The following is a 14210-nucleotide window of genomic DNA, read 5'->3' as shown; positions in this document are numbered from 1 at the left end:
GCTAGCTTCGAACAGAGTTGTAAAACTTGTAAAACGTTTGAAGAATTCTTAAAAAATGTACGACATTGAAACCAATACGAGGATCGCGATTTTAGCGTTATCTAAGTGGAAGATAAAGCAAGCCTTGGCTATGAAATTTTCAATGTTACAATGACGTAGATGATTCGCGTTGCAATGGTAACTTAAGTGTCGTTAGAACCGTGGAGATCTACCTTCTGAATGCTGAATTCAGATTTCGGATTCAAATTGTTCGCTGGGAATATTATCGCGTTACTAAACTTCCACGGACATTCCTTGGGAATCGGGTTTCGCGGAGCGAAATCTTTTCCTTTTTCCAAGGGCCCACTGGTTCTGTTCGGCCGTCCGCTCACGTTCTCGATACCGCGTATCTTCGCTCGAGGAGAGCAAATTAAATAGAAAAAAAGAGGGAAAAGGTGGGAGGAGAGGGGCGAGGGATCATGCGATCGATATCAAACGAACGTGTACGCTTCTCCGGTTACGTCTTCGTGGTATCGACGAGTTACGAACACAGTGGGATCCCTAAAAGAAACCGATGGGGTGCTCGGGGTCTACTAGCGGTAACTCGGTGGCTCGTAAAAAGGATCGCTCGAAAAGTCTGCGGTTTCCCTCCACGGGACCCGTGTCGTACAGATTTACGCGTATCCCCATGCTACACCTGTCTGCGAGAATTCGTTATTTTAAAACGACACTGCGAGGCGATTCGAAATCCGGATAATTTAATCGTATTCTTGACGACGTTTTTCTCTGCCATCCTCCTGCGAACAATTCCTCTCGTAAATCCTAAACGATTATGGTTAATCAAACGTGTAACGTCGAGATTTCGAAGCGACTTCTGATCGAAGAGTGCTACAAGGTACACAGCTGATGGCCATTATCTTCGCATTCTCCTTCGATTAACAGCGACAATGAAGAACTAAGCGATGCATCGAGTTTAAATTTCAACGTGTAATCTGCAAGCTTAAACAAAATTAGCATCTCATAACGTAAAAAATTTGGACAATTTCTCTCATAGATACTAAACGATCATGGTTAATCAAACGTATAACGTCGAGACTTCGAAGCGACTGCTGGTCAAAGTATGCTACATGGTACACAGCTGATGGCCATTATCTTCGCATCCTCCTTCGATTAACAGCGACAATGAAGAACTAAACGATGCATCGAGTTTAAATTCGTGTAATCTGCAAGCTGAAAAAAATTAGCATCTTATAACCTAAAAAAATTGTTCAGCGACCATTTGACACTAAAATACGTTCGCTGTCGCGTCTAGTCAGACGCAAGGAGACACACCACCTGCATGCCAGTCGAGTACGTACCATAAATATGTCCCCGGTTCCTTCCATTGAACCTCTTAACCTTCTCCCCTCGGCTGTGTCTTCCCTCAGGGCCATTGTTGGCGACGAGCCATTATCTCCGGTGAAGCACGGTAGCGGTGGCGGCCAGAGAGGGTGGAAAGACGGCCGAAAACCGTCGGAGGGGTAAGAGAACACGACCACGGGATAATCCTAGCAGGTGCAGCGCTGGATTATCCTGAAAGTGGGCAATTAATTATCAACGATGCCCGGGGGCGGCTGCCAGTGAACGAGAAGAGGAAAATGGGATAAAGGACGAGCGACTCGAGCATTGTTTAGCCGGATTACTAATTGCGCGAGGAGGAGTCACCAAAATGGAATCTTTTTCGCGGCTACCAACTCTCCTCGCGCGTATCCCGGATACCAGTTCCCTCGTCGATTCCACGGCGGATCTATTAATCGAATTCTGTTTAGCCCAGCCTCGAATTCGACTCCGTTAACTAACGCACGCGGACAGGGAAGTTGCTCGTGGGCTCATCGTCGATAATTATGGGCGTACCGCGTTTCGCTAATTAGCGAGCAGTTACCGTTTCGTGGAACTACTCGGTACTTCGAACGTCTGAAAACCGGTTCGTGAATAATACAGGATGACCTAATTCGTCGTGGCTCCCCGTCAAACGCGTCCCCGTTGTTTCCTCCGAGGGGAAACGTTTAAGTAGAAATTAATTGAAACGCGATTCCCCCCCTCTTTGGCGATCGTTAAAGATTCCGTTTTTCACCTCGCGCTGGGGCAAAGAGGATCGGACGCTTTCGAGCGACGCGATGGAAAGTAAAACTTTGAAATCGGATCGCGATGCTCAGAGGCCCGTCCGACTACGCGCAGAGCTGTTCCACTGATCCTCGCAACGGACAACTTTCCGCTTTAATTGGAAACGTTACAGGGATGAAATTCACGAGTTGCTCCTACGAGTCGACGAACGAAACCGTTGGCAGGGATCGTACGTAAAAATTCTCTTTGTAGAAATTATCCGATCGACGTCTGCCAGACTTCCTTTCCCACTGACCGAGCATCGAAACCTGTATCGAGACTCGCACGTACCACTGTTCCTTTTCCGTGGTTCACCCTACTTCTACGAAATAGACCGCCTCGTGGTCCGTTCTACCGCGGATGCTCGCGAAAAGTCAAAGGAGCCTTGAAAGATCGTGGAAATCCAACGGAAGACGAATCTCGAATCGAGCGAGTCCTTAATGGAAGGAAGAGAACATAAAGAATGCCGAATGCCAATACGACCAACCGTGAAGCCGTTCGTATCGTGTGCGCGCGTACGTGTACGCGTCACGACATGGAACTCGTAAAAGAAGTGCACTCGAAAGGGTCTATAGCGGACTTATCATAAAACTCAGAAGTACACGGTCGGTTTATGCCTTCCTTTTCCTCTCTCTTTAAGGTTCTTTAGCTATCGACTCCGTTCAGCGTTCGTTTCTATCGACATTTCACGATGATGAAAGTATCGCTAGGCCTGGATCGCCGCGAAGAAAACCACGAGCAAGCAAACGTCTTTCTTCGACGAGGAGGATCACGGTTCATCCGTGCAAGATTTATGATCGCGGGAGTTGGGCTCCATTATTCCGAATGCGTCGCAGGGGACGTCGCGACGATACGAGTAACTCGTCGAGAAGGCACGCGCTAATGGACAGCTTCGTCCCAGCTGTTTAACGGCTCGAGGGTAACGATCGATTAACGTAATTGATCTTACAGAAGGAGCCACTTCTCCTTGCCCCCGTGCACCAGCTAAAAACGCGAGAGCCGCGCTCGCAATAAGGGAGAGAGTTTGCTCGTCGCGGTGGGTCTGATTTATTTAAAAGCTGGAGGACGCGAACAAGATTCGGTCGTTCGCGGGATAAAGCGCGCGACGATGTCGCGAGCGGGTAAACAAGATATATATCCGCGGCACGGGGCAAATGGATTTTCCATTATTAAAAATGCCGCCGTTCGCCCGCCTCTCTGATCCAATTTACTTAAATCTGCCGGGCCGCGGCGACGTTCCGACAACCGACGCAGCTACATTGTTCCGTAACCAATTTCCCGGGGAAATAGAATACAGGAGAAATGGCGCATTAAGCGGACGAATCGATCATCGCCGGCCGAGTGGAACGACCTGGCCATTTACTCGGAGAACGCTTCTTCAAACAGCTTATTATTTATTATCCGCCAGCGATGGGAAACGCCGCCGGATGATTTATAAGCCAGTCTCGATGCGTCTCGAGAGTGACGCTAATAAAATGTTAATGAACTCGAGGCGGAGGGGGATGTTTCGAGTATTTCGCCAGCGTCGCGAACCATCGACCGCGATATATCATTGGGAGAGTAATATCGGATAACGCGATCCTTAGAAAACTACTGTGGAACTGATGACAGCGGCTGGCTTTAATTAAAATTCATGGCCTGATGGGGAATTATCGCGGCGGGAACGCCGGGGAGACGTCTCTGGGGGGGTGAAAAATTATTTAGTGAATAGAAATTCCTGGGTTCGAAGAGTGCACGCCGAGATATGGGATTTTCAGTAGCCATAAAACACGAGGGAGACCAGCGCGAGGTTCTCCAGGGCCGTTCAACGTCGCTGGTAATATTGCCCGCGATAAATTACGCGACGCGCCATTCCCGCGCGACCTCCGCCGCTGCTACCATCCCTCTCCGCGATCCTGATTGAGAAGACGATTAAGAAGAGAGCGGATTAAATACACCCAAGAAAAACAGAACGTTACAACCGCTTATTATTGAATGACTGGATATTATCAAAGCTCCTTAACAGTTCGCGCGTTACGACAGGGGCTCTTACATGCTAATTGTTACAAGCCGACGTCTACGTGGCTCGTTGAAAATTTCCATGAGAATGCCGCCGCGTCTGACGCGCACAACCCCTCGCCATTATGCAAACCGATTCAATGAAACGTCTATTCAAAACACTGTTCTTGGTAAGAGAGAATTTCTGCAGGAAAACCATGGCCACGAATCAGCCGACGGTAACAGATATCATCACGCCTCTGGTGGTTCCTCAGCTTCGCCTTGGTTTCGTCGAGCTAAATCGATATTCATCCTGGAACCAGCCTCGCGAGAATCCTCTGAAGAGGATGCAGGCGCGAACCTCGCGAAGACTCGTCTCCGTCTCGTAATTGCAGCCAATAAAAGCAACCCTCCGCGATCCTGCGACGCGATTGCGTGAGCTTTTGGGGGGGCGAGTTTATTAACCGATGAAGCGACGCGGCCGCTTAATCGCGGCAGTAACGAGGGTGAATCGTGCGCGCGTCGGTGGTAGAAGCAACGGAGGGAGCAACGCGCGTAATTCGCTAGGATATCCAGGATAAATCGTACAACTGTAAAATCCTGGCAGTGGCTACGGCGATATCGCGCGCGGGAACAATGACGCGGGACAGGGGCAGATTTCATTTAACGCGCGAGGGTGATTATAAACAATGCGGCTCGTTCGAGTCCTCGTCCCGTCGTGGCGCGTCCTCCCTGCCCGCCCTCTCGTCGCGGACATTATTGTCCGGGCTGTCACGAACCGGGATGATTTCCATTTAAAAAGAACCGTGCCGCGGCTGCCGATTCATTGAATTTATGCGGCCACCGCGGTATTTTTCACCGGATCGTACACCCCTGTGTACGCACGTATCTAACCTATTATACAGGTATAGACCTGGGAACAGTATCAACCAGCGCCACGGGCGATAAACAATTTTCGAATGCGAGCCTGTCGGCCATCGTTTTTCGCGATGGACCAGGCACCCCCTCTCACCCTTCCCTCGCGAATGTTTTCCACACGATTCTCGTCATTCGCGTTCACTCGCGACAGAAATTGTTCCGCGGATAACACCGCGATACGCTTCTATATCCATGCGTTCGTACGTCTCGCTAGATTTTCTATCAATTGATACAATTTTTGCGACTTACGACAGTTTATATTACGAGAGGCTATGCAAGGGGTGGGAGTATGTTCGTGAATATGTAGTGAACTAACCATCGACTACGACGTCGTTAACAATTCCTGCGTGGAACCGGTGGGAACGCGAGGCGATTTGCTGGGAATGTCCTCCTCGCACAGGGAATACTTAACTCCGCGGGAACCGTGGCGCGCTTCAAACGGTCGCGAATTTTAGAGCCGTATTAAATTTGTGGACGGCCGTAATCCTTTGTGCTTTGATCTCGCTAGTTCGCGATCAATTGCCCACCCCGTAGCAATTTCCTAGAGAAGCCTTCGAAAGGGATTAACGCGTTGCGTTTAGAAACTCGCGGGGTTTATTCGCTTTTAATTGCGCCCACGGTTTCTTCGAGGGATCGTTGTTTCTCTGGTGAACGGTTAACCACAGCGGAGAATTCGTCGAGCGAGCAACCGAGTTTCGTTATATTTCTTGGCCAGGGATGCGTAATCGCGCCGCCCCCAAGCCGTTGGCCCGTAATTCTGGCCAATTCGCCCGGCATTATTCAAGCGAGCGTTGCCCAACGAAAACTACCCTCGTAAATCACACGATCCGCCGACGAAATTATTTCGCGCGTGAAAAAATGGCTGGAATGCCTGCGGTGGTCGAGCGGCGAGGGCAAAGAAAATCCCGCAAGATGGTCGGATTCGCGCCCTTTCGAAGCTCACGCGAGCACGAGCCGGGTTTTGCGAGAACCAGCCGCAAGAAAGCGAAGCGATTAACGGCGAAACGGAAAGCGTTCGGTGCGCTTTTTTCTCGCAAAAGGCGACGAGACACTTTTTGCGACACACAGACGGATTAATTTCGTAGCAAAGTCGACGGAAATACCTAGCGACACTTGTTGCGTCGATTATCGAGTAAACATTGTTAAAACAGCCGTGTCGTCGCTGAGTATCTTGTTCTCGTCGAATGTTCTTGCCTATGGACTTATCGTTTATCCCTGGCGGAACGCTTGTAGACCCCGTTTACGACTCGAGATCTCGCGTGGAGCGTCGATTGTCTCGAAGAGCGTGGTTCTTGATCCTGTACGCAGCTTCTTCGCTTCGCGGAGAGCCTCCAATGGCTCTGGCTCGAGAATTTCGAAACTCGTTTGAGGGATTCGCGATCAATTCGTAGCTGCACGCAGTGCAGTCGCGTCACTTGACGAAGCCTCTTCACGAAACTGTGCCGCCTAATTGGGTCGCGTCTGCACGTTAATCTAGAAATATGCACTCTGGAAGACGGCGGTAATAGCCGCTCTCACTTTCGACGAACCGGGATCGCTCGTTCCACGACCGCTCGGTACGGTTCCGTTCGAGGCTAACGACCGGCAACTATGACGGACGAGTGGGAACGACGCAAGGAGCGGCGCGCACACGCGCGGCCGTAAAACCGATTTAGAGATTAGTCGCAGCTTGTTAGATTTAGTATTATCGCCGGAGATTCGTCTCTTGATGCGCGTGATCCTGTAATCTCGGAAGCCATTGTGCCTGCACACCTCGCTTTGTTCTCGTCTCATTGCCGGGGCAACGTAATACCGCAAGCGATTTCAGCGTCGCGACGCGCTCGAACGACGAACGGCTTCCTCGTTTAACGCCGCGTTCGAGAGAGCTTCGACAACGGAGATCAAACAGTTTGCGAACTCGAAGGGGGATCCATCCTCGATAGGAGATTTTCCGCGTTCCATGGAGGGTGTTGGATGGAGTTGAATCAATTAAATCCTGAGCGTGTTCTTTTAAAAATCGCTTCAAATCGATTCGTTTACTTACAGGAATCGGACAGTCTGTCGGTGTTCTCAGAGCTGCTCAGATACACCAGCGTCCGCGAGCTGAGCCTCTGCAACGCCCGGCTACATCTGGCCGTGCACGAGGGTCCTCTGGCGAGATTAGGCCGCCGTGACGACGCTGGGGCCGAGCTGCTCAGAGCCGCGCCGCCTCCAGCCTGCCCCGCGATTGTGTTCCTCAGACTGGCCGGTTTTCAAGTAAGTAATCCTCTTTTCCAGCCGGATCCCGCTGGATGAAAGGGGGACACCAGCCACGCGAGTTTCGCAATTACGAAATCAGCCCAGCTACCGTCTCGATTCCACCGTCTTCTCGTTCGAGTCCTCGTTCGAGTGCAGTTTCCCTTTGTACCGTAAATAGGGAGAGAGAGGTCAATCGATTCCTATCGGTCGCAGATTAAGACGTCCACCGATTGTTGAAACGACCTAAGAGCGGGGCTGCTCCAGTTCCATTTGGTTGTTAGATCAGACCTTTCTCGAGAATGGCCAGAGTACTCCGACGTCGCGCGTACTCTGAAATGAAAACGTGCTCGTTTATGCAACGCGGTACGCTCGAGACGACGTATCGAGTTGCTCGAAAGGCTCGACACGACGTCTTCGAGACACTCGAGCCAGCTCGTAATTCGAGGCCGGCGATGATTCGTTCTGCGGTCATCCTGACCGCGCTACATTATTCATCCTGCCGGTGGAACTGGTTTCGAACGCTCGGTTACGTTGTAAACTCGTTCGAGAAACGCTCGATATCGCGGTGCTCTTACGTAAACTGTAGAAAATTACGCGCACGGAAGACAGGCACTTCCTTGACGCTGGCTCCTACGGCTCTTCGTTACCTGTTACGAAACGGAGAGCGTCGCGTGTCAATCGGCGAACCTTCTGTTACGACTCGCGACAGTCAAGCGAGCGTAACATTTCCAGACGAAAGGCGAGTTGCGTCGCGCTTTGATTTCGATGGATCACAGGGTTCTGCGTTTCTGGTTCCAGGTGACAGTGAACGACCGTCTGGCGCTTCGAGGACCTCTCCTTCTGCCGTTCCTCGCTGGCTTCACCGCTCTCAGCGAGCTCGATCTCTCGCTGGACAAGTCCACCATAGGCGGTAGCAGCGGCTCGTTGCTCTTCATCGACGACAAGATCCTCCAGCAGTTCTTCGCCTGCCTCTCCTCTCACTTTAGGAATCTCCAATCGTTAAGGATCAATTTCTGGCGGATCACCCTCGAGGACAGCGAGAAGACGATGCGACAGATCGCCAAGTACCTGAAGCTGTGCAATCTGAGCTTCCTGAAGGCGAACGGCCTGATCGTGACCGACAGCGCGAAGAAGGTGCAGATGGAGCACGTGTTCGTCCAGACGGTCCTGACGCATCTTCAATACCTGACTTGGCTCTGTTTGGACGGCGTCGATCTGACGGAGGTGCAGGCGTCCAGCATCGGCAAGTGCGTGAGGGATCGGTTCCCTGGCACCTCGTTGGAGATCAGCGCCAAGGACGTACACGTGAAGTCGGTGAAGGCGTTGGTAGCCGCGATCGAGGAGGGCGGAAGAGCGGAAGTGGTGTACACGGGTGGATCGAATTGCCGACTGAAGATCACCAAGGTGCAGAAGAACGGGAAAGGTAAGAAGAAGTGAGGACTCGTTCGAGAACCGTTGGTTGTCAACGACACGGAAGTCTCGTGATTGTCCGGTCGCGAGGAACGCGGCCGTAGGAAGATGGCGGCGATGATGACTGGCGAGGATTTGATTGTGGATGAACGCGACTTCTGGAGAAGAGGAGGCACGTCCGTGATGGTGGGTGGTTACGCGTGACTTCTTTCGGGTGTCCCTCGACGATCCGGTGGAACGGATCTCGATGACGGCTGGGACGAGGATATAAAAGCGCGTAGTTTTAGGATGATACCAGATCGAAAATTTTAGCCATAAGAGGCACGTAGGATAAGAAGACTACTTACAGGAACGAGATAGGCGTGGAGGAAACGGGACGATGGATCGAATCAAGCCGACACTTTTGTGGATTTTCGTCTTACTGTGATTTCCTTTTCTGCGCGTCGTCGACTTCCCTGACGGTGTAGATCGTAGATCGTAGCTTCGTTGGATCGAGCGCCACCCTCGATCGAACCGAGTTCAAACGCGGAAAGAAGTCGAGAACGTAATAGGAGGATCTTTGTTTTAGAAGAGATAGTCTATATATTCTTTCGAACAGAGGAGAGTAAACAAAACGAGGAAAAAAAGAAAAAAAAAAAAGGAAAAATGGAAAAGTAAAACGATATATAAAAGTAGTCGCAAGACCAACCTACACACAGATATACGTATTATTGAAAGATATTTAAAGAGAAAACACGAGAAACAAATAAGAGGCTGTTGCAAATAGATACGTTCGTTGTTGTTAGATGGACTGTAAAATACGATTCAGAGTAATATATTATTATTATTATTATTATTGTCATTATCACGATGATTATTATTATCATTATAATTATTCCTATCATTATTAGTATATTCTGATCACATTTATTAAATGTTACGATCGATTGAATCGCGATCGACGATCCAGGAGTGAAAATGGCTTTACCGAGATGGGCGCGTTTGTTGGAGACTTAAAGAAATTTTATAAATTATATTCTATAGTAGCGGGTAGTATGAAAAAAACGTATCCAGTGGAAAGAAGAAGAAAAAAAAAAATGAAGACTCAAAGGGAGGCGGTCGAATTTTGAATTCTGCGGTTACGCACTAAATAGAGAACGATAGCTATTACTATTGTATAAAACTAAGGGAAGAAGGGGCGAAAGCAAAAGGAAACTAACGAGAACATATAATTACCCTCGCGATTAAAGAGCAACACGCAAACTCACACAACTGCCAAATCGTAACGTAGACTTTAATTCGCGACTAATCGTCTCTCGACATTGTATCACGAGTTCGTTTATTTTTTAGGATAAGCGTGCAACGACGGTTTCTATCCACACCCGAACCAAACCGCAAGCTGCGACTTTTCGCGAACCCCCTTCGCCGATACCTGCAATCAAGCAAAAAAAAAAAACGATAAAGTACGCGATACTGCCATAAACCTAACGAATGATTTTTACCGCGACACAAGACAGCTCGATCGGCTTCAGTTCAGCTTTGCAAACGAGACAACTCCCACAGTGTTCGTTCGAATTTTCGTGCCGTTAGCAAGAGAGAGAACGAGAGGAGACGGACTTTTTGATTCCCTTTTATCGTCCATTTTAGATAGGGCAGCGCAGGGACGAGGCTCCCGCGATGGTTTTTCATTTTTGATAGTTTGCTATGTACATATAGACACCGCACGAGACGTCACGATCGAAGATACGACCTGTTACAGTTTCCGCGAAGCCGTTTTAAAGAGTACACACTTAGGAATCGAAGCGGTGAACTACTGAAGTTGATACCACACGCACGAACGTCACGAGATCGCTCAGCCGCGTGCGTGTGTGTGTGTGGAATCAATTTCGACGATTTTATTATAAATATTTATGTATTTATATGTGTATACATATCCTTCAAATAAATGTAATATGTGTTTGAAAGTTGGCTGTGCGCGTTCCAATTATTTGATCCCACGCTTCAATAATATTCACCTGTAAACGTAGACCGTCTCAATAGTGATTAAAATCGCAGACTAACATTTTCCAAGTATTAATAACGAAAGGGTAAATACGCGATACCTTTCGTACGATTGTCTGGTTCCTCGAGGATATCGTTACAAATAGAAGGACCGTAGTAGACGAGAGATTCGAATATTGGTACAAGTACTTTCCTTTATTATTTACACTCTGCCTTCTCCGATGTCGACGACGTACCCTCGCGGGCTTTTATTTATACAATCGTGTTCATAAAACGTAACAACTGTTGACTTTCGTATCGATAATTGCATCGCTCTTCGTAGAGAGCAAGATCGCCGAGTACGACTGCGAATATTCGGCCGCTTTAGTGTACGATGGTGTAATAACTCGATAGAAAAATTCTCTACGTATAGTACTAAAAAAATTGCTGTTAAACCCCTAGCGATATTTCGTCTATCTGGTCTACATTTTGGCCTACCTCATCACATCTCGAGTATAACAAATACACTTCGACTACGGTGGAATGTCCTGGTCGTGCTTACGGTTTAAGCTGTCGTTAATCCTAAATTTCTTTCGACGCGTTACAAAATCAATGAGAACGATGAAGAGAATGGCTCGTCCTTTACACTGCGCGCGAATGATCGATGAATCTCTTGCGAGGGATTATGCTTGCTTGGTAACAGCTTTTATTTCTCATCGTTAACAGTAAAATGGAGCGTGACGAAGGAAATGTCTCTCTCAATTTCTCGATACATTTTCTACGGTATTTTTATTTTGATATCGTTCGCATTTCATCTAACGGATATTTATAAATTCTCGGACATACAAATGCATTGCCGTGGAACCTGGCATCCCGTCCGTGTTATATAAAAGCTAGTCCACTTAACACGAACAAAATGCGAGAAGCAACTATGATCGATGACAAGGAAAACACAATTTCGTTTAAATGTAAGAATATCGGTTTATATTACACTTTATATATATATATAACATATATTTCACACTTTCCGTATAGTAGTGACTAGCTGTCTACAGCTGTCTGTAAAATTATGGCCACCTTAATTGTGTGCGAATACAATTCATTCTTTTGTTCATTAATATGCACACGTCCGACCATAATGTTCGAATTTTTACCGTAAATAGCAATTGTATACAAACGAACGCAGTAACAAAGGTGATGATAAAAAATATGTCCGTAAGTGTGGCTTAGATTAGCACTGTAGAGGTAAAAAAAGTGTAATCTAATGCACCTTTCATTTCTCGAAACATTATGCATGAGTATGCGTAAATGCATTTTGATATAAAGGCTTTAATACATAATATAAAACATCGTTTCTATGACTTATGCTTAATAAGTAGTACAGAGTCAAAATTCTTGCAAACAAAGATGAATTGCAATTTCGTGGAAAAGTGTATCGTTTTTTAGATACATGAGAGCAGGACATAGCTGATTACAGCGATGTATGTACACGAGAATTAAAAAAACAAAAAATGAAATCAACAATTTTCATTTGTGGCGGATACAAATAGTTAAATGCTTTAATTTGACGACGAAATTCAAGTATTCTTAGGAATAGTTTTGTATCCTGTGTCACGAATTTTCTTTTTTTTTTCTTCTTTTTTCCTTGTTTTTTTTAAGACTTGGACAGATCTTTAAATAATCTGTAGACCAAGATGGTATTCACTGTTACTAAGAACAATGCATCTGCACAATTTTAAAATAGCAAAAATATTTTGCACTAGTGCAGTGTTCCTTGCTTGCTTCTGGCAAACTCCGCAAATAAATACAGTCTTGGAACACTTGTAAGAACACTTGATGACATGCATGTTTTTCATAGATCACATAGGCGTGTAATCTAATTGAACAGTTAGATGCTTTATCCCGGCCGATTGGAAAATCATTTGTGTGTGCGCTACAACGTACCTAGGGTCTACCGTTCTAGCTACTTCTAACTTCAAGCAGCCAACGTACACGTCCGAGCATAGGGTCCAAAAATGTGGCTCTTGTACACTATATACTCCAGCTAATTGGGTCACTTTGCTGTAACACTGCGGTAGAACGTGATCCAATGCGGATGGCTGTCTTTGCATCAATATCTCCCATGATTCTTTCATCAATGACAGCACGCTTAAAACTATCAGTATTGAGATCAGCATCGAACAAATTGGATCAGCTATGTACCAACCGAACAAACGCATCAGCACTGCTGATATAATTACGCCTACAGATCCGAGAGTATCAGCTAAAATATGCAAGAAGACTCCTTGCATGATCTGAGAATTTGTACCAACTGCAGAGGGATCCATTTCTATGTCGTGGTGATCATGGCTGTGGCTATGATTTAAATGGGAATGCCCATGATTCCCATGCGGATGAGAATGAGAATGGCCGTGTCCCATTCCGTGACCATGTCCATGCCCATGATGGAACACGTACATTCCTACTAAATTAACTAAAAGTCCCAAAATGGAAACTACTAAAAGTCTCTCGTGTTTTATCTCCGGAGGTTCGAGAGCTCTTTCGACAGCTCTAAACATAATGAACAGAGCGATGAAGCACAGAAGCAGAGCATTGACGAATCCTCCCAAAACTTCTGCTCTGACATAGCCGTAGGAATATCGCTCGTTCGCCCTCCGCTTTGTTATAACGGACGCGACCAAGCCAGATAATAAACCGGTACAATCGAAGAACATATGGAAACTATCCGATATTAAACCCAAGCTGTTCGTCCATAGTCCGTATAACAATTCGACACAGGCAAAGGACAAATTCAGCATGAGGAAGAAAAATAAATTCCTGGTATTCTTGTCGGAAAATATCAAACGTTTCCATCCCAACAGCATCTCCTTTAACTGGCTGCCAATATTCCTCGAGTCTTTGTGCGAAAGTGGAAGCATTTTCTCAAAGACCAATATTGTTTCTACCAGTGAAATTTATCCTGAAAAGAGAAATTTGTTGTTGAACCAACCCTCCACATATATGTATATTCATCGGAAGTACAATATTCTTAAATTAACAATCTAATTAATTATATTTACATATTAATAACCACAATAGCGTATAAGTCTTTCGTTTCGACAGAAACATTCAAGTCGTATAGTCAAAAATATGTCGAACGTACACGAGCAATCGTACAACGGATTAACAGCTATCTCGCTCATCTGATGACAATGTCTACTAATAACGTCAGAAGACAGTTTTTTGAATGAAACACCCGAAATGCAATTGACTATTGCGTAGTGCGAGTCAAGCGACTCAATCGACGCGATTCTCGTCGACAAGCACAGAATAAAAACATGAATGACACGTCGCAACAGTGAAAGGTGACTTAACCTTACACGAGTAACTTTCACTGGGAAAAGCGGATTACCTTTTCGCGCGGAACTGAACACACCAGAAGTCCTCTTGGATTAGACGAATCGCACCCAACAGGTATCCTCAACGGGAATACATTTTGCGAGCAGGTCAGAAATGTGGACAACCGGGACTTACAAACACACGACAAAGCGCCATGCTTCACGCGCTACCAGCCACTCCTGACCGACTGACAGCTGGATCCGTTGTTCCACGTGCGCACGCGCACCGCG

The 14210-nt window shown here is 46.9% G+C and overlaps 2 protein-coding genes across 5 annotated transcripts in view; one reads left to right on the top strand and one right to left on the bottom strand.

The window, feature by feature from the left end:
* Window positions 1-10590, top strand: part of LOC143427929 (uncharacterized) — a 129046-nt gene extending 118456 nt beyond the window's left edge. The window contains exons 9-10 of the mRNA XM_076902453.1: window positions 7042-7251; window positions 8032-10590. Coding sequence (XP_076758568.1) covers window positions 7042-7251; window positions 8032-8670 — 849 coding nt within the window. The 3' untranslated portion in view covers window positions 8671-10590. The remainder of the gene's footprint in view (window positions 1-7041; window positions 7252-8031) is intronic.
* Window positions 10591-10803: 213 nt separating this feature from the next.
* On the bottom strand, window positions 10804-14202 carry Znt86d (solute carrier family 30 member 7). Of its 4 annotated transcripts, none has more exons than XM_076895825.1 (2): window positions 13994-14202; window positions 10804-13561 (listed from the first exon to the last, which is right to left on the bottom strand). In XM_076895825.1, exon 2 carries the CDS (start codon window positions 13518-13520, stop codon window positions 12462-12464), a length of 1059 nt encoding a protein of 352 aa, XP_076751940.1. In that variant the 5' UTR covers window positions 13521-13561; window positions 13994-14202; the 3' UTR covers window positions 10804-12461. The 4 variants fall into 4 exon arrangements, with proteins under 4 accessions (XP_076751940.1, XP_076751964.1, XP_076751957.1 ...); XM_076895849.1 differs by having other exon boundaries at window positions 14116-14190; XM_076895842.1 differs by lacking the exon at window positions 13994-14202 and adding an exon at window positions 13759-13960.
* Window positions 14203-14210: the final 8 nt, after the last annotated feature.

Source organism: Xylocopa sonorina, chromosome 1 (genome assembly GCF_050948175.1).
Source record: "Xylocopa sonorina isolate GNS202 chromosome 1, iyXylSono1_principal, whole genome shotgun sequence".
Taxonomy (NCBI): Eukaryota; Metazoa; Arthropoda; class Insecta; order Hymenoptera; family Apidae; genus Xylocopa; species Xylocopa sonorina.
Note: the sequence above shows the minus strand (reverse complement) of the source record. Positions and strands in the feature narration are given on the sequence as shown.

Coding starts and splice junctions, on each gene's coding strand:
- Znt86d (XM_076895825.1), bottom strand. CDS start 13,520: ATGCTTCCACTTTCGCACAAAGACTCGAGGAATATTGGCAGCCAGTTA.